Below are 24,314 nucleotides of genomic sequence, written 5' to 3'. Positions count from 1 at the left end.
TGCCTTCACATTGACCCTGGGATAATTTCAAATTTTGCTTGTGTAATAAAGGCCCAAAAATCACTGTTTACTCTATTCAATTATTGGTGGCTACCATTATCACTGTAATAATAATCTGATGTTACAATGCCACCTTATGGCCATTCAGAAAATCAAGCAGGACATAGAAGGAGCCCAGAGCTACTGAAACTGCAGTCATTGACATGATCTGAGCAGTTATCACATCCATGAACAAAAAAACCTAAAAGGTAAATTAAGCAGAGTTATAATTACTTATTTATTTAGTCAACCTGCTTACTTCTTTGAAATTATCTACAGTGGGCCCTTGGTATCCACTGAGGTGTGGTTCCAGGACCCCGTGTGGATACCAAATTCCATAGATACTCAAATCCCATTATATACAGTGCCTCTTATATAAAATCAAGGTGTGCTTTTGGGATTTTTAAAAAAACATTTTCAAGCCATGGATGATAGAATCCATGGATGCAGAATCCACGAATACGGAGAATTAAAGTTAGTTCCTCCCCTAGCCCCACGCAGAGAAACTGCTATTTGTTGATGTGTGCTTTCAAGCCATTTCTGACAGAAAGGAGAATCTAAGGCGAATCTATAATAGGGTTTCTTGGTAAGATTTATTCAGAGGTTCCCCTTGACTGAGAGACTAACTTGCCTAATGTCATGCAATGGGCTTCCATGGTGGAGTGGGAATTCAAACTCTGGGCTCCAAGTGTAATCCAGCCCTCAAACCACTACACCACACTGGCTCTAAACTGCTATAAGCACTGACATTTGAACAATATAAGGACTAATAGGTGCTTACTGACTGTTAGGACGTCTTACTCAAAATCTTTCTTGAAAAACTCACATTACAGTCAGCCCTCCATACCCATGGATTCTTTATCCACAGATTCAACCATCACAGCTAAAAATTCCAAGAAGCAAAACTTGATTTTTTGCCATCTCATCCAAGTACTAACAAGAGCTGACTTGATCAGTGTATATAACGGGACTTGAGCATCCATGTTTTTTGGTATCCATGGGAGGTCCTGATACCAAATCCCAGTGGATAGCAAGGGCCCATTGCATTAGATCTAGCAGGAACATTAACAAAGCGGGTGAAAGGAAACAGGCAGAAACCAGCAAATCATTCATTTGGTGTTACAGAACTGTTTGCTATTTGTATTTTTAGACTTCAGCAAACACTTTAATATATGTTTGGGTAAAACATTTGAACAACAGGATACAGATTTCACCTTTAGTATTCAAAAAGATTACTTTTTAAATAAATTAGTATATATGCCTATATTTAGTCCACTCATCCATCAAATGGAGATAGGCTGTTACCAAAGTTGATCAGATAGACTTTCAGTTTTCATATCAAACTATTTACTTATGTATTTCTTTATGAGAGCCAGAACATATAGTAGTTTGGGCACTGGACTGGGATTTTGGGATTCAGCCATGGAAATCCACTGGTTGACATTGAGCAACTCACACTCTTCCAGCCTCAGAGGAAAGCAAAGCAAACTCCCTCTGAATAAAACATGTCAAGTAAACCCCAGAATAGGGGTCCTCTTGGGTGTGTTTTCCCCTTCAAGTTATCTGTCAATTTATGGCAACCCCATGAATTTTGTAGAGTTTTATTAGGAAAGAGATACTCAGAGGTGGTTTTGCCAGTTCCTTCCTCTGAAACATAGCCCACAGCAACTGGTATTCATTGCTGGTCTCTCATCCAAGTACTAACAAGAGCTGACCCTGCTTAGCTTCCAAGATTAGACAGGATCTGGTGCTTTTAGGTTACCATATATACTCGACTATAAGTTGACCTCATGTATAAGTCGAGGGCAGGTTTTGGGGCCAAAATTGTGGATTTTGATATGATCCGTGGATAGGTTGGGGGTAAAACTTAGGGGTATGTAACAAAGGATGTAAAGGATGATGCAAAGGAAAATGATGCCGAAGAACTTAGAAAATTCTGTCAGGTATAACTGTCTGTGTTCATTCTAAAGGCTGGATGGATGAGAGAGCAGAGGGGATCCATGCTTCTTTTTGGTGCTCCCATGATGGACCAAGCTCTTGCCTTTTACTACTCTGTTCAGAGAAAAGGGATGGCTCATATATATATATATATTATAGTTAAGGTACAGTACTTACATTGACTCGTGGAAAAGCCGACCCAGGTTTTCTGGGTCAATTTTTTTTACTAAAATTATACATGAGCATATACGTACAGTATTTGGGTATTTACTGTGTATAATGTACTTGTGTACAAGCTGACCTCATGTATAAGTTGGGGGAAGGTTTTAGGGCCAAAATCATGGATTTTTTTTTTTGGTCTCTTGGATAAATTGAGGATAAAACGTACAGGTATGCAACAAAGGATGTAAAGGGGAAAACGCACTTCCTTCCCTCCCTCTCCTTCTCTGGACCTCTCCTGACCACCTAACACCACTTCCCTGGTGCCAGAGGAGAAGATTTTAACATTGGATTGGGAAGGGAAGGAAGTGGAGGGTAATGGGGTGTTTGATGGGGAAAGAAGGTTCTGACATTGGATTGAGAAGGAAGAGTTAAATGGGGTGTTTGGTGGGGAGAGAGATCCAGAAGAGGAGGAGGACAGGGAAAGGTTTCAACATTGGACTGAGAAGAGAATCACCTCTTTCACACACATACACACACTCCTGCCTGGACTGCTCTTTCAGAAATCACTGCCGAGGCACATGGTGTTGTGCCTCTCTCAGGACTTTTTTTAACTAGCATTACTGTATTGACCCTTATATAAGTTGACCCAGGATTTTAGGGTAAATTTTTGGGCATAAATTTTTCAAGTTATACAGTAGTCCCTCCTAGTTTGTAGACTTCCCATTCGTGGTCTTGAATTTATTTATTTTATTATTTATTTATTTATGGTTTTTATACCCCGCCCTTCAGCACTAAAGGCTATCAGAGCAGCTTACAATTATTATTTTTAATTAAACGGCTCCCTGCCCTCAAGCTTACAATAAAAAAAAAAATTCCATGGACAGGAAGCCAGGAGGGACAAAAAGGTGTGCGTAGGACCGTGTGGTCATTATAGCCAATGGAGCTTGGATATTTGTGGTTTTACTGATTCACTGGGGGGAGGACCGGATCCCCTGTGAACTGGGAGGGACAACTGTAGTTGAGTATGTATGGTATGCTTTTAGAGTCACCTTAGGAACAGCATAAATAAGAAATGACTTAAAGGTACACAACAACAATTCCTGCTTGGCAATGTGTGGGACTAGATTGCTCTTGTGGTCCCTTCTAACTCTATGATTCTATTATTAGAAAGATTCCATTTGAAAAACGGTTTACAACTCTGGATTAGCATTTTAGTTTCATCATCTCTGATATACGATCAATGTAGCTTATGCCAGGTTCAGAGACATTACTATTTATTGGCTTTAAACAGCAATATAGCAATAGTGAAAGCTGAGAACTTCTCACCTGTTTTGTTCTTCTAGCTTTGCTAATAGTTCCAACTCATCAGGGCTCAGGTTCTCACAATCAGAAGTAGGAGAGCAAGCAGGCATAGAGTTGACAGAAGAGAGTCCTTCATGGGAAGAAGAATCAGGGCTGATAGCTGGACTTGCCATCTCAGGCAGTTTGAGAGTAACGGGGATGTTCATTCAAAAAAAAAAATAAAAAAATCCTCAGATACAGTTTCCAGAAAAGTCAAAGTATCATCTGAAAGTGGAAAACAGAGCTCTTAAAGCAACAGCCAGTTCTCTTTTACGTCAATTCTCTCATCAATAGCCTCCTGAAAACTGCCATGATAGATCAGACCAAGAGATCTTTAACTGCTGCTAGAGATTAAACAAAACATGAAGACTTTCCCCAAATTCCTAAGATATGAGGGTGGCTCTCTGGTGAATTCCCTGTCTGCAGAGAATGGACTGATCTCCACAATATTTTTATTTAAGCATTAGTTTATACCAGTGAAAACTAATTGTTCTTTAACTCTGCTGTTAGTTTATTTTATAGTATTTGTTGTAATTCTAAAAATACAAATAAAATAACAGATTAACATTTAATGTTGCTTCATTTTATTGCTAGTTGCCCTGTCTCCTTCAAAGTGAGGAATACTGGGCCTCACTGCCTACTAAAAGCTTCCCAAAAGCATCTGACTGGTCTTTGTGGAATCAGAATGCTGACAGACCTATAGCCCAATCAGGTACAGCTCCTCTTAGTTTCTTAAAAACAGAAATATGGCCCTGAGATGTACCTATAGATAAAAGAGTTGCTAGTCTGCTAAATCTTCCACAGTTCAACCAACACAGAAGAAAGCATTGCACATTCTCATCTAAATATGCACAAAGCTTTCCATATCCAATTGATGGACTACAATGAGAACATAATATATGGTAGATAAGACAGATCTTTGATCTGCTTGAACACAGCTCTTATATTCTGAAGTTTACTTCTCACCATTTAATAAAAAGGAGATACACATATTTACATTCAATGTCATTTCTGAAGATAAAATGCCACAATAGTATTTCATCAGCACTTCATTTCTGAAGTGCTCACTTTGGCACTCAATACTCGACAGCTCATCACCTTAATTTGAACACAAGTAGGAATTTACAGATCTCACAGCAAGTTAAACTCTGCTTTCTGAAAAACACAAACTGAGTAGGCAGTATATTACTTGCCACAAATTAACTCCACTCAAGATAATTACAAATATGGACAGAGTTGATGCTTTGCATCTGCCTGTTTTAGTAAGGGACAAACAATCTGAATTTACTTATCAAGCTTCTAAATTACAGTAATACTTATATATTTTAAAACAAGAAAACGAGATGGAGGCAAATGCAGTGTGAACCACGCTCCACTGTCAAATCGATCCATCAATTCAGATTGCAAACTGATTTATTTGTAAGTGGGAATGAGGACTTATTTTCACTAAGAAGCAAATGCTGTAATATTGCTGTATATGCTTGACTGTAAGTCAACTTCATGTATAAGTTGAGGGCAGGTTGTGGGGCCAAAATTAAGGATTTTTACATGACCCATGAATACTGTAAGTCGAGGGTAAAACTTAGCGGCATCCATAAAGGATGAAGTAAAGCAAAACAATGCCAAAAAGTTTACAAAATTCCAGCAGGCATGTTTGTGCTCATATTAAAGGCTGGATGGATGGGAGAATAGTTGAGGGATCAGTGATTCCAGGAGAGATTATGCTTTTGCCTTTCTCCAGGTGATGTTTCCCTTTTAAAATAACAGTTAAAGTACAGTATCTACACTCACCCATGGATAAGTCGACTCAGTTTTTTTGGGTCAATTTTTTGACCAAAATTTCTAGACTTATACATGAGTGTACATATAGCAGGCCTGGTAGAAGCAAACCAATTCAAGACTGTTATCAAGAGATGACAGTTTCCAATGTAAGATTAAGGGCAAAAATATGAATTCCAGGAAAAAAATAGTTGTGAACAATGTAAAATCCAGGCATCTCCATTTCAAAAACAAAACAAAAACCATACACAAGCATGAGCTTTACAGGACCTGTAAATTCTTCATTCCTAACAAAAGACCTTCACAGATGAATTGCACTAACCATGACAGACTGTACAAACCAGACAGGCAGGATATCGACAGGACTACCTTGCACTTGCAAAAGTGAGCTTTGGTGAACTAGTACTTTTTTAATACGACAGCAATACAAATAATTTACTTAAAAGTTATATAGGGAGACCAGGAGAAGAAGTTATGATTAATGTTTTATTCAGGATATTTATTTGCTCCAATATATAGTGGGCCTTGTACATTTGCTGGGGTTAGTGGCACAAGACCTTTGTGAAAGTGGGAAAACTACAAATAAAAAACCTCTATGTTTTTAGCTGAGAAAACATCTCTCTAGGAATCTCTAGGTCCTGCAGCACAACTCTATGGTCAACATCTGCCAGAAGGTGATAACAGAATCACACTGGAAGACCTACAATGCCTAGAGAAGGGTTTTCTCTAGTAATCTCTAAGTCCTCCTATGCAACTTCCAGTAGAGTTGTGCTGGAGGACCTAGAGGTTGCTAGAGAGAACATATTAATCAAATCCTCAAATAATCAAATCCACAAAAGTCAAATCAGCAAACGTGGAGGGCTGAAAGTATAGTTTCAAATCTCTCTCCCTGCCCCTGATACATACTGCCATATCTTGTAAACATTTTGGAGCAACAAGGCCTCAAAACAAATCAGTTTTTAACTGGACATTTCAAAGAATACAAACATGATGAATTCTACAGAATTCTCCCGTAGATGATGACATCTACTGGAGAAGAACTTTCAAGATGCAACAGATCAGCTGTATATGAAAACTAGGCTGATGTTTATTGATTTCCCTACATCACATCTTGTGTTCTCTGACTGCAAATGCACCACTGACTTTCCTATCAATAGCAACAAATACTTTACTTTGAAGCTAACAAAGAATTCAGACTCAAGGACAAGTCCTTTTGTGAAAAAGCTTCTAACACTTTCTAATAGAGAGGTCAGACCACTTTTCCTTAGTATACTAAGCAGTTCGGTCAAACTCACAGGACTTAATTAAGTTGCCTTTTGCACAGAACCTAAAAATAAGTAAAGTAATATCCTGAAGGAGTTTGTTCAGCCACCCTCACTTCATGCTCTTTTTAAATTCCTTGCAAATCTTTTTGAATATATTGGCTTCGATGTGCATTGCAGTTACAGATTTGTAACCTGGAGTTACAGATCTGCAATCGTTCCCAGTGCCACATGGCTTGGTGGAGGGACCTGTTTGCGTGAATATCCCTCCAAAGAACACCGAGAACATACTGAGAAAATGCAAGCCTGTGACTAACATCATCATTTTATAATTTTCCTCCGGTATGTTCTTAACACCTTTGCTTGATGAAGAAGCCAGTGGAACTACAAAAACGTGCATCATGTATTTTGTGCAAAGGTATTACTGCTTTGTGGATTTTCAATTGTACTTTGCTCCACATTCAGTAAGACTATGTAGAACTTTAAGATTATATAAATGCCCCTCCCATCAACCTGCCCCCCCGATCAGGTGAAGCAAGTCTGTTCATCTACTGACTGAGGTGCACAGAGAATGACATTTTCAACCCTCTACCGCCAGCAAGTGAGGCTGCAATAAGCAGAACTCCTGTCAAACATCCTTGTCACAGTCTTCTTTGCTGGCTGGAAAAGGCTGGGAACATCGTCCTTGTACCCCAATCAGCAGCTAACTGACCTTTACCCAATCCAGCTGCTGGCTGTTAAGGGAGGTCAGGCCATGAGACGTTACTTAGTTACTTGTACATAACTAAATAACCAATGTAGAATATTGGCAGATATTTTTAGTTATGTCATGAAAAACCGTAACAATGACATCTCACTCACTCAGCTCAACATTTTCACAATGGTACAGTCACCTCTTTGTATTCGCGGATGAGAAAAATGCAGGACCTCAAGTCCTGCTGTCCCCAATGGCAGCATGACATGTTCATGGCTACTGGCGTGGGCGCGTGCACGTCTCCATTGGGAACAATGCTTTGAGACAGCTTTGAAGCATTAGCAAAATTCATGGAGGATGAATTTCTCAGTGGTTTTATGGAACCTCCATGTTCAGAAGCAGTATGCCACCAAATACAGTGGAACAGCAGCAGGAGAGGGCTATCTTCTTGCACAGTCTCCCCTGGATCACTGTAGGACAGTTAAGAAGCTGGATTGGATGGACTTTTAACCTGATCAAACAAGGCTCTTAAATTACATTAGTTCTTAAACCTTTTCTAACTATTGCTATCTGGCACTTTTAAAGAATTACTTTTACCAAACAATGAAGCTGAAACAATTTATCACAATTCAGTGAAAAGGCAAAAATGAAGTTGAAAACAGAACGGAATGTGCCACACTTCTCTTTCTTGCCTAGTTCTTCCTGCTTCTGATTCTCTTCTTTCTTTCTCAGAGAATCTTGGTGTGTATTCAACAGAAGGTGAATCAAAGGACAACCTCAGTAACTTCCTTCTGTCCTATGCCACCGGGAAGTGTTGTGCTTGAAGCAGCATTGAGTCTAAGAGAAAGAAGCTTTTGCAGTTAAGTCTTAAGTTTGTGCTATAAGATCCCTGAGCACATTATTGCCACAACAGGAAGCAGAGCTGGTTCACAGTATTGCAGTTCTCTTCCAATGTCCCTCAAAATGTTTTGGACTACACCTTGTATTAGCAAGAGGCATGATTTAACACACCAGGTATCAGGCAATCTTTCCCACATCATGATGATTAAATTAAAATTTTAATATGGATTTATACACTCCTCTCCTACTTTGGACTCATTGTGCTTAAGTACATGGGATCAGATGACATAATTTTTGCTGAAGGTGTGTGCATACGTGTACAGACGTAACATGAGTATTACACCGTCAACAGCAGCAAAATGTGTGCTAGTTTGGTGTGTGATCCAAGTGATGTTTCGAACTGAACACTAGGTATGTGGACATGCTGAAAGAAATTAGTTTCTACGTACTCAGTTCCTACAAGGGGAGGGTATGGTAATTAACAGGAGCTGGCAAACTGTCTAAAACAAATAAAAAACTCTAGTATGGGAGACACACATACAAACACAAAGTGAAATCCTTGCTAGCTTGGCATTGTTGATTCTTTCATCATGATATGATTTTATGTTGAAATATCATTTGCCCAACTGCAGTATCAACTTAACACCTCTGTAAAGGTTTCTAAGACAGCAGCTCTATTTACAACCGCTCCAAAACAAAATCTAATTTAACTATGCAAAGGGATCTTGTAGCACTTTTCAGACTAACTGAAAGAAAGAAGTTGGTAGCATGAGCTTTTGTAGACTTGCATTTGAGGAAGGCTCAAGTCTACAAAAGCTCCTGCTGCCAACTTCTTTCTTTCAGTTAGTCTCAAAGGTGCCACAAGATCTCTCTACACAGTGATTCTTTAGAGTAACAGGGCTATGTTTCTGAATTCTAGATCCACTGAGTTCATTATTTATATTAAATTCATAATTTAATAACAATGACAGGGGAAAGATTGCCTGATAGCTGATGTGTTAAATAATGCCTCTTGCTAACGCAAAGTGTAGTCCAAAACATGTCGAGGGTCTCCGTAATAATAATAATAATAATAATAATAATAATAATAAATATTTATTTGTATTCCACCTCTCCCATTTGAGGATTGAAGGATACAGCAAGGAAAATTTCAAATACAAGTCACAGAAAAAATAAGGAAAAATTTTCCCCCAAAACCCCACCCTTCCACCCTCCCTCCCATCAATACAAAATAATAACAATAAAAACATTTAACTGGAATAACATCAGTTAAAACAGATCATCAAGAAGTGATAGCAATATGACAATAATGAGCAATAATAAAAGGGTCTTTGGAGGAAAACTGCAATACTGTGAACCAGCTCTGCTCCCTGATGTGGCAATAATGTACAAAGGGATGTTGTAGCACCTCTTGAGACTTAACTGCAAAAACTTCTTTCTCTCAGACTCAAAGGTGCTACAAGATCCCTTAGCATATTGAGGCCTGGTACACACGGGCTCCTTGTGGCGTGGCAGCGCCAATTCTAGGGTTCCGGAGTACGCAGCAACCGCACGCTCCGGAACCCTAGAATGTGCCACTGCCACCATCAAGCTGGCATTCCATCTACACGGCAGCCACGATGACGTCACTTCCAGGAAGTGATGTCATGGCGGTGCCCTTTCTGTTTTATGGAGCCGCAAAAAAGAAGCCGCTTAGAGTGGCTTCTTTTTGGTAGTGTGTTGGTGCTGCACGGTGCAGCTGCTGCGGCACTGACAAGGGGGAAAGACGGGCAGCACGGAGCTGCCCATCTGTACCACACCTGATATATTCCAAACAAACATGGCTGTGTATTTGAATTGTACCTCTTTGGCAACAGTAGAATCATAGGATCATAGAGTTGGAAGAGACCGCAAGGGACATCCAACCCTCTGCCATGCAGGAAATCTAAATCAAAGCATCCCTGTCAGATGGCCATCCAGCCTCTGTTTAAAGACCTCTAAGGAAGGAGACAGCACTACACTCCGAGGGAATGTGTTCCACTGTTGAACAGCCATTACTGTCAGGAAGTTCCTCCTAATGTTGTGGTGGAATCTCTTTTCCTGTAGCTTGCATCCATTGCTCCGGGTCCTAACCTCTGTAGCTGCAGAGTATATAAGCTGTTAGGGGCAAGAAAGTCTTCCAAATAAAGAAGGCCTTTCTCTTTGCTGAACAGGAATGGAACCAAGTTGCACAAATTCATGCAGCATACTGATTTTCCAGACTAAGATGGTTATATATTTGAATTCTTTTTATTTATTTATTTAATTTTTATTGAGAAATTTAAAAGATATACATATAACATAAACCAAATACTTAACACCTTAAAGAAGTTATCTATCCGTTAAGCAAGTATAAAATAAATTCCATTCTGTCCTGATTTGTATCTTATATTAGCTTGTACTTAGTTCTTCCAAAACTTTACTATATGACTTCAAATAATAAACTTTGTAATGTCCCAGACATCTTTAGTATTATTACTTACTTCTTTCTCATTTCTCATTTATTTAGACAGCTCATTATAAACTTAGGACTTTATCTCGGTATATATTTCCCTATGTTTTTTCTAAACACAGAAAACTAACGGTTGGAGGGTAAACTTTCTCCAACTTCCTCCGTCTATAACTACCAAAGGGAAATTTCTATATCCACCTGAGATTAAAAAAAATTGCTTTCTCTTGTGTCTTTACTTGTTGTTTACTACTGCTTATTAACTCTTTTATATAAAGTATTTCCTCCTTTTTCTACCTTTATCCTTTCTACACCAAAATACAGAGGTTGAAATATATAAATCAATAGCAATAAAGCATACATAACTTTCAAACAGAACACAATCTTAATTCTTCTGCTTTAGTACTATTTCCTCCAGTAACACAAAAAGTTTCAAAAAGGATCATAGTCGATATTCCATTGTTGTTTTATATAATTAAGTACATTATTCCAGTCCTTTGAGATTTTCTTTGTATTTTGTCTACACAAGATTTTCGTCAGTTTGTCAGCTTCAACTGCTTCAAGCAGTTTTTTTGCCCATTCTTCTATCTCGGGTGTTTTCAGCTGCTTCCAAGCTTGCGCCAGAGTCATTCTAGCTGTCGATATTAAATAGAAAATCATTCTACCATGTGTTTTTTCCAAATCTTTCTCTACAATATTTAACAAAAACAATTCTGGAGTGAATTTTAAATTTATATTTAACAATTTAGACATTTCCATATGGATCAATTTCCAATATTTTTTAACTTCTACACATGTCCACCACAAATGAAAGAATGTTCCCTTTTCTTTACTGCATTTCCAACACTGATCAGAATTCTTTTTAGAGATTTTATGTAATTTTTCTGGAGTGATGTACAATCTAAAAAATACTTCATAGTAATTCTCCCTTATTGCTTGGCTAGCGGTATATCTCAGCCTATTCTTCCAGGTGGTTTCCCACTGTTCAAAGTTGATAGAATATCCAATATTTCTAGACCATTGTACCATGTTATCTTTAACCACATCTTTTTCCATTTCATATTTTAACAAGATTTTATACAACTTAGATAACAAAGGCCCAATACTCTTACTTAATAAGGAACTCAGTTCGGATTCATTTGTGTCTATCCCAATATTTCTATTGTCCATATAATATCTTTGTTTTAGCTGCCAGTAAAGGAACCAACTACATTGTAGGCCATCTTCCCTAATCTGTTCTAAGGTTTTTAAACTAGTTTGCATCCCCTTCTGTTTCAACAAGTTTTTGTATGTTAACCTCATTTAACCATGGGTCGCTTTTATACAAGGCTTCATGTGGTGATGTCTAAATAGGTATACCTTCACTTATATACCTTTTATATTTATTCCAAACTTGTAGGAGGGGCTTTTTTATACAGTGGTTATTGACTGCTCTGTTAGCTTTTTCTTTCCCATACATAAAGCATGAAGACCAAATTTTAGATCTACCCTCAATAAGACTTTCTCTTTTAGCTGAACCCACTCTTTAAATAAGATTAGACATGTCACTTTGTAGTATATTTTCAGGTTTGGAAGTGACAATCCACCTCTTTTCTGAGCATCCTGAAGGTATCTAAGTTTAATTCTGGTTTTTTCCCCATTCCAGATGAAGTCCGCCAAGTCTCTATTCCAGTCCTTAAAGGGTTTATTATTTGTTAATATTGGTAGGTGTGGAAATAAAAATAAGATTTTAGGTAGGGTCATCATCTTGAATGTAGATATTCTCCCAAGCATTGATAGGTGTAGATTTTTCCATTTCTTCAACTGTAGCTTGATTTTTGTCCACACCTTCTTATAGTTGTTTTGAAATAATTCTGAATTTTTATTAGTGACTTCAATACCCAGATATCTGACCTTTTTAGAATTTTGAGGCTTGTTTATTGTTCAAGTGACGCCTTTTCTTTATCGTCTAGGTTTTTAGTCAAAATGACTGTCTTGTCCATATTTATTTTTAAACCTGTCATTTTACTAAACTGTGCAAATTTTTCCAAAAGCAAATTAACATCATCAGAAGGTTTACTTAAAGAGATTACAATATCGTCAGCAAATGCAAATCAATTAAATCAAAAAATTACACAACAAGTAGCTGAAAGGGTGAAATATACAAAACAACATTACTTCAAACATGCCAATAAATCAGGTAAATGGCTGGCATATAAAATTAAAAAACAAAGAGAAAACAAAACTATAATTAAACTGAAAGAGAAAGGTAAAGAACATATTCACCCTAAGCAAATTAGAAGAATAGTTACAAATTATTATAAAAACCTTTATAAAGCAGAAGAATTAACTGAAATTAAAGAAAAAGAAATAAAAGAATTTATAAAAAGTGGGAAAATAAACAAATTCACGGCAGAACAGAGAGAGATAATGAATGCTCCAATTACAAAGGATGAAGTAAGGGTGGCAATTAAGAAATTAAAAGAAAACAAAGCTCCAGGACCAGATGGGTTGACAGCTAAATATTATAAAACTTTTGCAGAAGAAATAATAACACCTTTATATCATACCATAAAAGAAATAGAAATGGGAAGATACCCGCAAACTTGGTGCAATGCATTGATTTCTCTAATACCAAAAGAAAAGAGAGATAGTGAAGTGATTGACAACTACAGACCAATTTCCCTTTTAAACCTGGATTATAAAATTTTCATTTCAATATTGGCCGATAGATTGAAGCAAACCTTATCACGGTGGATACACAAAGATCAAGCGGGATTTCTTCCAGATCGGCAGATTAAAAACAATACCAGAATTCTAATGAATATAATTGAATATCACGAATTGTATAAGGAGAAAAAATTGGGTATTATATTGCTTGACTTAGAGAAGACATTTGATAATGCCAACTGGTTTTTTTTTTTAAAGAGGTGTTGAAACAGAGTGAAATTGGAGACAAATTTGCAAAATGGGTCAATATAATTTATAAAAATCAATATGCACAAATAGTAATCAACGGTGAGAGATTGGCAAGCTGTAAAATAGATAAAGGGACAAGGCAAGGTTGCCCTTTGTCCCCACTCCTATTTATAATGATGATGGAAGTTATATTAAAAAAAATAGAGAAGATGATCAAATTAAAGGAGTACAGATTAAAAACTATCAGTTCGTTAAGAGCTTTTGCAGATGACATTGTATTATTTGTAGATAATCCCACTAATTGTATTTTGAGAATTGAGGCAACTCTGGAAAAAGCATGTGAGATGGCAGGATTTAAAATCAATAAACAGAAGAGTTGCATTTTGACAAAAAATGTTTCCAAAACAGAAGAAAAAGAATTAGAGGGGGAAACGGATCTAAAAATTGTAAAAAAAGCTAAATATTTAGGTATTACTATTACAAGTAAAAATTCTGACCTAATAGAAAATAATTATACTACAACCTGGGAAAAAGTGAGAAATAATCTAAAAAAGTGGAAAAGGTTACAAATATCACTACTAGGAAGGATAGCATTAATAAAAATGTATGTGCTCCCGAAGATGAATTTTCTTTTTCAGACCATTCCAGTCATAACATCTAGCAAAATATTCAAATTGTGGAATAAGGATATTCAAGATTTTATCTGGCAAGGAAAGAAATCTAGAATTAAAATAACTTATTTGCAAGACCAAAGGGAGAGAGGTGGGTTAGGGCTACCTAACCTACAATTGTATTACAGCGCATGTGCCCTAACATGGATAAAAGAATGGATAAACTTAAATGACGAAGAACTGTTGGTGTTAGAAGGAATTAAATTAGAAAATGGTTGGCATGCTTACCTATGTTATGAAAGGAAAGACCTTAAAGAATGGAACAAACACATAATAAGGAGAACTTTAATTAAGATCTGGGAAAAATATAAAAAGTTTTGGTATACTGGAATACCGAGATGGACTTCGGTCCAGGAAGCATTTTACAGGTCAGAGGAACCCCCAAAAAAGAAATGGATTAGGTATTCTGATATTCTCATTAAAATAGGAAAAGGACAAGGAATTAAAACAAAAGAACAACTAAAAAAAGAAGGAATTGAAATAAACTGGCTTTTTTACTACAAATTAAAAGGAAGGTATAACAAAGATAAAAATGACACTGGTGTTGAAACAGAAGTAAATGTTTTGGACAAAACAATGCTTAAGGGACAGAAACATATGGTGACAAGGGTGTATAAAATATTACTGGGTATTGAACTAGAAAGTGAATTGTCCATATTTATTTTTAAACCTGTCATTTTACTAAACTGTGCAAATTTTTCCAAAAGCAAATTAACATCATCAGAAGGGTTACTTAAAGAGATTACAATATCATCAGCAAATGCATTGGTTTTAAATTCACAGCCTTTAATTTTTATTCCCCTAATCTCTTTTTCTTCTCTTATATCAGTAAAAATTCCAAAGTTAATATAAATAATAATGGGGAAAGTGGGCATCCTTGTCTGGCTAGAATTTGAATTCTAACATAACTATGAAAACCATATCTGCTAATATGTAAAACTGTAATGGCACTGTTTAAGATTATGCACCTATCAGCTTAGAAACCTAGTGACTACTAAGTTAGAAAGTCTTTATTTACTGCAGTGGTTCCCAAACTTTGGTCCTTTGTTCTTTTGGGTTTCAGCTCCCAGAAGCCCCTGACAGCTTGGTTAATAGTCAGAAATTCTGCGAGCTGAAGTCCAAAAAATCTAGAGGACCAAAGTTTGGGAATCAGCGATACATAGTTTGCCAGATGCTGTGAGCAAACAGTTGCTTCAAGTAAAACTATTAGCTATGGAACCCAAATGAAGTTATTGCCTTTTCCAACTTCTCACCAATAGAAAGCACTTAAGATACCTTCAGCTTGAAAACACAGATTTCTCATTTCTACTTACAGCTAAAACCAACAGACTATGTTACCACTAATAAAGGTAGGCTGCAATCAATATGAAAGTAAGCAAGCCACTTAGGATCAGCAAACCACCTTGGATCCCATCCTAGGAGAAAGGAAGGGGTATAAATTCAATAATTTAATAAATTATAAAGCCAGACAGCATCTCTACATTTTAGATTAAAGGTGGGCAATAGTGGAATAGAATCATAGACTTGGAAGAGACCTCAAGGGCCATCCAGTCCAACCCCCTGCCATGTAGAAATACACAATCAAAGCACTCTCAACAGATTGTCTTTTTAAAAACCTCCAAAGGAGGAAACACCACCATTCTGCAAGGGAGAGTGTTCCACTGTTGAACAGCTCTTGCTGTTAGGAAGTTCTTCCTAACATTGAGGTGGAATCTCTTTTCCTGTAGCTTGAATTCACTGCTCCGGGTCCTATTCCCTAGAGCAGAAGAAAACAAACTTACTCCATCTTCGCTGTCACATACTTTCAAATATTAGGAGTCTGCATTAGCCCCTTGGGAGAATTTGAAGGGCTGCATCCTCCTCACTTCACTTCCTCCTGCCTAAATCCCCCACAAAAATCAATACTTTTTGCCCCCAAACACCCTCTAGGGGACTTGGGGACATATTCTGGTGCCTCCCTGGGCCAAAATGGCATTTTGAGGCAAAAAAAAAAAGTTTTGTTAAAAATGTTTTTGACTCCTGGAAGGTCCAGGAGGGCTCCAGACATAGTGGAAATACCCTCCACACCCACTAGAAATTGTATTTTGACATTCAAGAGCAATAGAACATTTTCCGACCCCTGTTTTAAATGGAAGAGTGCACAAGCAAGCAGCCTTGTCATCAAGAGTTGGTTCAAGACTACTTCAAAACACTCATACTGGAGAAAGAACATGGCTTCAGGAGGAGACAGCAGCTGTCATTTATCACATCAACCAGTGTGGGTCAGATACTGCAGCTAGCCTCCAAATAAAAATACTAAATGCATGTTCATATGCACAATTTTGAATATAAGCCAACACTTTTTGTCTCAATTTTCTCACTTTGATATATGAAATAAGTCTTTAAAAAGATAGGTTTACAGTGACACGTTACTGCAAGACTATATGCACATCTAGCTACAGGTAGATGCTCTTCAACTGTTAGTGTATGATAAGAAAGCCTATGCAGATTTCAGGGCAGTAAGGACACTTTTTATTAACCACTATATAAAAACTATTTCTTGTTTTGTGGGCTCTAGTCAAATACTTGTGGAACAATAAGAATTCATTTTTGAGATGCCACCAGATTACGTGTCATTGATACTACAACAGACTTACATAGCTACCTCTCTAGAACTTTACCTCAAACATTTTGGATGCAGGGTTAAATACATATTAATGGCACTGGTTCACAGTAGAGCAGGCCTATAACTAGACACTAGTCTACTCTTCTCCTAAGGTAGGCAATCAGTTGCAGCCAACCATACAGGATGACTTACACAAGTTGTTTCCTTCCATTTCTACCAAGAAAGAGAAAAATTATGTATGTATGCATCTGTAGGTGGGCTTGTAAGCATTTGAGTTTGTAGTGCCTGAACATATTTCATTGGAGCAGGAAAAACTAAAAAGAGAATACAAGGCAAGAGTATCCATTTTCGGGTTTCACTCTTATCCTTCTTTTCACGGTCTCAAACATATGCATACTTCTGGGCAGCCACAGTATCCAGAGGACAGGGAGGAGATGCTGGAATGAACACTCTGTTGACCAACCAGGAGAAACTACTGAGGGTTTGCTATCTTTTAAAACACAGCAGAGATACAATTTGTAGTTAGAGGAGGAGGAAGCTATCCCTCATAGCTAGCAAGATCCATATTTCAAAAGCTATCCAAGAAAAAGCACAGTAACCACCACCACCATCTTGACAAAATGCAGGCCTGAGACTAACATTGTCAATTTTTCTCCTGTTTTATTTTTAACACCTCTGCCTGATGCAGAAGCTTGCGACATATATTTTATACATTTTGGGTGGCCCAATAAAGGCAGTACTGTTTTGTGGATTTTGGATGTTACTGTACTTTGCTATATGGCCAACACGGCTACCCCTGGCTATGTTTTCAAGAAAAAACAAGTTATGCAAAACACATCAGACACTCAGAAACTTTTTAACAGTTCAGTCATTCTACCAAAAAGGTCAACAAGTAGTTACCTAAACATTGAAAACAATTGCAAACTGATGTAATATATGGTTTTGTTGTTGCTGTGAGTTTTGAAGCCATTTCCAACTTATAGCGAACCTATCATGGGGTTTCCTTGGCAAGTTACTTCAGAAAGGGTTTGCCATTGCCATCCCTCTCAGGCTGAGAGTGTGTGACTTGCCTCATGATGTGTCATACCCAATACTGCCGCCCGATTCTTTTTAAAATGTAGTTTACCTGTCCCTTAAGATCAAGTCCTGCATAGTAGTAGTACAAGATCTGGGCAAGAAGGAGCAACAAAAAGACTATCAATCTACTGGATTGCAAAGGGGAGGATTTTAATTTGTGTATAATTTCACTCTGTTACAGCCAGGTTTTCAGCAGGGACACACATGAATAATTTATTCATGAGCTAATATGAGGGAATTCTGCTCTTGAAGAAGACTGATCTTGCATCTGCATTCGTTTTTAGAGTGTACCACTGTGTAAAATCACATCTTTAAACAGTATTTTCACTGTAATAGACTAACCCTGCAATGCCCTTGAAAATAATTTGTATGTGTTACTGCATAACGAGTTTTCAGCATAAACACTAGCAATAGGTAGCAGTGCCTTTAGGTGCAAATAGTTCTGTAATGACTTTTAGACCACTTGCCCAACCATATAAGAATTACAAAATAAAAGTGGATAATTTATAGAATTTAAGTAAAGTAGTTTTCTTTATAATTTGGTTTTTTTTAATGGCAGGATATTAAAATAGATAAGACCAGTTCCTTCACCTATTCAACTGGTGCTGTAGATCAATGTGTTGTAATATATGACAGACCACTTAAGCCACAGTACAGACAATAAGATATGGTAAACAAACCAGTATTTGAACAAAAATGAATAACAGCAATGAAAAACTCTTAATGAAAAACTCCAATAAGTGGAACACACTTCCTCGGGGAATGGTGGACTCTCCCTGCTTGGAAGTCTTTAAACAGAAGCTGGATGGGTTTGATTGAGAATTCCTGCATGGCAGCGGTTGGACTGGATGGCCCTTGTGGTCTCTTCCAACTCTATGATTCTAATTGCATATTTCATTTCTAATGGGCAATATCTAAAAGCACTAACACGCACAGAACAACCTTTCAAGCAGGCAACTCTATTTGTTCTACAGATTAAGTATTAGTAACAGTGAAATGTACCCTAAATCAGACTTCAAATCTGACACTTTGGCCATGCTAATATAATATACTGGGGACTGGGAGTGCTAACAGGACTCAAAATGGTGATAATAAAAGTTTGATACTGTCAACACATTCCAGTTTGTTAAGTGGTTAGCTGCCTTGGTTCGCCACAGAATCAGACACTCAGTGAATGTCAAAACGATAGCTGAAAAAGCTCTTAAGTTTCGAAAATGATTCCATATCCCAGGTTTACCACAGTTCAGAGAAGAAATCACTTTCCATTTTCAGTGTTGTGACATGACTTCACATTGCTGACATCAAGAGCAAAGATGTTAAATATTAAGTCTTATGGGCACCTGAAGGCTGAGATTCCAAGCAATCATTCACTCTCAACTATAGAAGCTAGAAATGACTGTTTGCCACCAAATGTTAAACACTAGCTCAGATACAGCTTTTATCATTTCTGTTTATTAGGCTATGGCCTTATACATCAGGAGAGAAGCCAGAAACAAACCATTCATGAGTCAGTGTTACCAAGTCGAACAGTGTTTTCAACACTACATTTGTACCACAATATTTTCAGTAACATGCATTTTTTGAGAGCTATAGTCAAGAGCTACTTAATAACTATGATAGTCAACTGAGATTTTTGTGCATGCCCTCCCCACACATTTTTCAGGGCATTCAACAACAGTTGGCACCCATGCATACATTACTTCTTCCTTCTTTTGCAGATACTGTTTGGAAACAGTTCCCCCATTGTTTAGGCTGTAACACTGGACTCCAACTAGGGCTAAAAACAACTGCCTAATAACATTAGAAAGCTTCCACTGGTATTTAATGGTGTGCAAGCGTGTAGAACAGCTGTGCTTTCCTTTAAGTTTAATACAAATATGGATGGATAGATAGATAGATAGATAGAGAGAGAGAGAGAGAGAGAGATCTCTGCTGTCTGCCTTCTAGGCAGTTAATATGAATACTTGGTTATTTAAAGCTCTTCTCTTTTCCCAATTCAAAACACAATTAAAGGAGATAAACTTCACAATGCTGTTTATTTTAGACAAATTAATTTTACATTCATTAATACTAAAGCCAAATATATGCAGCAATCTTTCAGTGAGGAACAGATAGCTGAATGGTGCTGCACTGTATAAAAACTGTATCAAGAAAAATACCAGTAAGTGCCTTTCCTAATTACTGAAATCCATCAGAAGTGAACATAATAAAGATCATTCCATTGTAAGCAACAGAACAATGACAACCTATCTTCTGAGCACATTCAGTCAAACTAGGAGAAGGAATTATCAGGCTCTCCAGATGTTGTTGGACTGCAACTACCAACAGCCTTAGTCAACATAACCAAAAGTGAGAGATGTTGGGAGTTGCAGGCCAACAACATGGGGAAGGCTGCTCAATTGCCGCCTTAGAACTAGACCATGGAAATATCACTGAACAACCTAAAAAACATATTTCAATGAGAGGAGAGGAGACAATGAGGAGACAGAATGATAGAAATAGTGAAGGTGAAATTGTCTGGAACCAAAAGGAGTCAAGATTCTTTTCAGAAGAACTGAGTTATTCTAGCTGGTAAACTACAGTAATTACATTTTCTTTAACCCATACAAAGCTGGTAACATCTAAAACAAACACAGTCCTTCAATTTGTTTGAAGTCTGCAAATTTGCATTTCACATTAAGACAATGGCCACGTCATCTGTTCTCTGATCGAAGAGAATGATAAAGATGAAAATATGATCACAGAGAAGCTATACACAGATGAATCTTTTAGACCAAGAGCATCTCTAGCCTCAAAGTATACTACTTCTCCTAATAAATGACAACACTGATGGGTCAGAAAGTAGTTACCAAAGAAAGGGAAGTCTGTCATCTAACTGATGTTGGTAATGGGCATAGGAATTTAAGAACAATCTGGAGGAATTAGAGCAAAGGCCTACCCAATCCAACATTCTGTTCACACAGTGGTCAAGCAGTTGACTATGGGGAGAAGACAATGGGACACAACAACATCCTCCTGCTTCTCTTCCCCAGCAATTTGCATAGTGTTGTTGCAGTGTGCCTTCAAGTCCTTTCCAGTTTACAGTGACCCTAAAATGAACCTATCCTGGAGCTTCCTTGGCTAGATTGGTTCAGAGGGGGGTTGCTTTCGCCTTTCTTTGAGGTTGAGAGAATGTGTCTTGCTGAAGGTCACCCAGTAAATTTCCATGGACAAGTGAGGATTTGGATCCTGGTCTCCAGGGTCACAGGCCTGTGTTCAAAGCACTACACCACACTGGCTCATAGGGTGTTATATTGCCTCCAATACTGCACACAACATGCTGCCATCATAAGTAACCATCATTATTTGCCTAGCTACTCTCACCTTATCTTCTGGAGGGAGCCTAGGGTCCAAACCTCAGGTCAGCTGAACACATACTGGAAGCCCTCCATCAAGTTCCTATTTTCAGCCTTAGTGCCTGGATTCAAAATCACACAGGTTGGAGGAGGAAATAAATGAAAAGGGTTGCACAACCCCCTCAACTCTCGAATTATGTAATAAATGATAACTGGTGACCTGCCTTGGGGCAAGAAATCACAAACCACTCCTTAGTTGGCAGGGAGCGAGAAAGGAGAAGCCATTACTTCAGGGGATTAGCACAGATTGTGTGACACACCTTCACAGTTTGGGAAGGAAGCCTCTTCCTTCATAATAAACTGGGGGAGACTGGCAGGGAAGGAAGGAAGGAAGGAAGGAAGGAAGGGGAAAGCAGCCTTATTAATTACCCCTTCCATAGAAGTAGGCAGCCCTACTGAGGGAGGCAATTAGGCAGCTTGGGCCAATTTCATGTATAAGTCTAGAAATTTTAGTCAAATAATTGACCTTAAAAACCCGACCCCACTTATCCACAGGTCAAAGTACTGGGCTTTAACATTGGGACTGAACAGACAGGCCAAAATAAAGCTGCTTCAGGTCACTTTAGAGGTATGCTGTTTAAATGACATATGCATCTGAAAAGGCCAGATGCTGTGCCAAAGCTGCGCTTCAATCCTTAAGACTGGAGCAAGGTTTTGGCATGGCTTCTGCCTTCTTAGGACGCACGCATCATTTAAACAGCATACCTCCAAAGTGACCTGAAGCAGCTTTATTTTGGCCTGTCTGTTTGGGCCCATTATACATCACAAAGGAACCATCCCCCTGGAGAAAGAAAGGCAAGAGGTGAAAGGCAAGGTAATCTGCCCTGGAACCACCATCTCATCCATCCAGTCTTTAGTAGGAGCTCAAATGGTTATGCCTGCTGGAATTCTGTAAGTTCTTTGGCATCGTTTTCCTTGGCTTCATCCTTCGTTACATGCCCTTAGGTTTTACCCCCAACTTATGCATAGGTCATATCAAAATCCAATATTTTAGGCCCCAAACCTGCCCTCGACTTATACATGAGGCTGACTTATAGTTGAGTATATGTGGAATTCTCTTAGTTTCACTAAACCCAGTGTTTAGCAGTCTGAGTGTTGGACTATGGCTCCGGAGACCAGGCTTCAAATCCCGGCTTGATCCCACCGGGGGTGACCTTGGCCAAGTCAAATCAAATTTGCAGATGACACCAAATTAGGAGGAGTAGCTAATACCCCTGAGGACGGGATCAAAATTCAAAATGATCTGAATAGACTAGAAAGCTGGGCCAAAGCTAACAAAATGAAATTCAACACAGAGAAATGAAAGGTAGGGTGGAAAAATGAAATGCACAGATATAGGATGGGCTACACCTGGTTTAAGGAGACTACGTGTGAAAGGGATCTAGGAGTCCAAGTAGACCACAAATTGAACATGAGTCAAGAGTGTGATGCAGCAGCTAAAAAGGCCAATGCGATTTTAGGCTGCATCAATAGAAGTATAGTGTCTAGATCAAGAGAAGTAATAGTGCCACTGTATTCTGCTCTGGTCAGGCCCCACCTGGAATATTGTGTCCAGTTCTGGGCATCACAATTTAAAAAGGATGTGGAGAAACTGGAGCATGTCCAAAGGAGGGCGACTAAAATGGTGAAGGGTCTGGAAACCTTGCCCTATGAGGAACGTCTTAGGGAGCTGGGGATGTTTAGCATGGAGAAGAGAAGGTTAAGAGATGATATGATAGCCCTGTTTAAATACAGTGGGCCCTCGCCTTATGCGGGGATTCGTTCTGGATCCCACCGCGTAAGGCAAATTCCGCCTATGCTCAAGCCCCATTATAAACAATGGGGCTTGTGCACGGTGGCGCGGTGGTGCGCGGGGCGCAAGCGCCCATTCAATTGAATGGAACACGCTGCCCCTTCAGCCCCGCGCACGCCCCGCAGTTTAAGCGCCGTGCCCGTGAATGATGTGGGCATGTTGTATTTGAAGGGATGTCATGTTGAGGAGGGAGCAAGCTTGTTGCAGGAAAAGAGATTCCATCTCAACATTAGGAAGAACTTCCTGACAGTAAGGGCTGTTCGACAGTGGAACACACTTCTTCAATGGAGAGCGGTGGAGTCTCCTTCCTTGGAGGCCTTTAAGCAGAGGCTGGATAGCCATCTGTCAGGGAGAGTTCCTGCATGGCAGAATAAAGGGGTTGGGCTGGATGGCCCTTGAGGTCTCTTCCAACTCTACGACTGTATGATTCTCAGCCCCAAGGGCCGGCCACGGCAAACAAACAAACCCCTCTTCTGAAGCAACGCGCCAGGAACGACTTGAGAAAGGCCCACCGCCACAGCCCAAGGCACAGGGTGGACCCAGGATGGGAAGGAAGCGCCAGACCCTGGACTTGGCTGCCTCCCCGTCCTGAGACTTCGGGCGGGGGGAGGGAAGGAAGGAGAAAGCTTCCCAGGACTCCGGAGCAGGAGGAGGAGGAGGAGGAGGAAGGCTTCCCCTGCAGGGAGGGAGCGGTGGGGGTGTCTATGGACGCTTCCAGGGAGAAGGAGCCAGGCCCAGCGCCACAAAAGGGCCACAAAAAGGCGGGGGAGCTGTTCCTGGAGGGGCCTCTTACCTGGGCGGCCATTTCAGCTCAGGGAGGCGGGGGTCCCAAGCCTCCGGGCCCGGCCTCGACGGCCGCCGCCTCCCCTTCTGTCAGCAGCAGCAGCACATGCAGCGCGGCGGAGGGGGCCACGCCGGGAGCCGCAGTGGCCATGGAGGGGAGGAGGAGGAGGAAGAGACGCCGCCGGAGGTGATGCTGTCAAGGAGGAGCAGCCGTTAACAGCTCCCTCCCTCCCGCCGCCACCCCAATTAAACGCCTCACAACCCAACACTCTCTCTGACTGACTGGCCGGCTGACTCCGCCCCCTCCCCCCACCCTGTCCCTTGATTGGCCACTCCGCGACGGGGTCCCGCCTACCTTTTCAGCTTCCTCCAATAGGAACCCGGGTTTCGCCCAAGGCTAGCCAATTACCGCTCAGGGAAGGGAAAGGGGAGAAAGAGAACGCGACTGACAGCCGAGGGCGCGCGAGAGAAAGAAAGGAAGGAAGGAAAGAAGGTGGCAGTGGCGGCGGGCGGGAATATGAAGCCCCTGTCCACCAATCGTCGTTTCGACCAATAGCGGGCCGGGAAAGAC

The 24,314-nt window shown here is 39.5% G+C and overlaps 1 protein-coding gene across 4 annotated transcripts in view; it reads right to left on the bottom strand.

Annotated features, from left to right (window-relative positions):
- Positions 1-24,018, bottom strand: part of EVI5L (ecotropic viral integration site 5 like) — an 86,637-nt gene extending 62,619 nt beyond the window's left edge. For all 4 annotated transcript variants that reach the window (XR_006102415.1, XR_006102414.1, XM_042454169.1 and 1 more), the window contains exons 1-2: positions 23,754-24,018; positions 3,466-3,705 (exon numbers count right to left, since the gene is read on the bottom strand). Coding sequence is in view for 2 of the 4 variants with exons in the window: in XM_042454169.1 (XP_042310103.1) it covers positions 3,466-3,647 (182 nt within the window). In the remaining 2 variants the exon portion in view is untranslated. The remainder of the gene's footprint in view (positions 1-3,465; positions 3,706-23,753) is intronic.
- Positions 24,019-24,314: the final 296 nt, after the last annotated feature.

The sequence above is a fragment of the Sceloporus undulatus genome, chromosome 2, assembly GCF_019175285.1.
Source record: "Sceloporus undulatus isolate JIND9_A2432 ecotype Alabama chromosome 2, SceUnd_v1.1, whole genome shotgun sequence".
Lineage (NCBI taxonomy): Eukaryota > Metazoa > Chordata > Lepidosauria > Squamata > Phrynosomatidae > Sceloporus > Sceloporus undulatus.
Note: the sequence above shows the minus strand (reverse complement) of the source record. Positions and strands in the feature narration are given on the sequence as shown.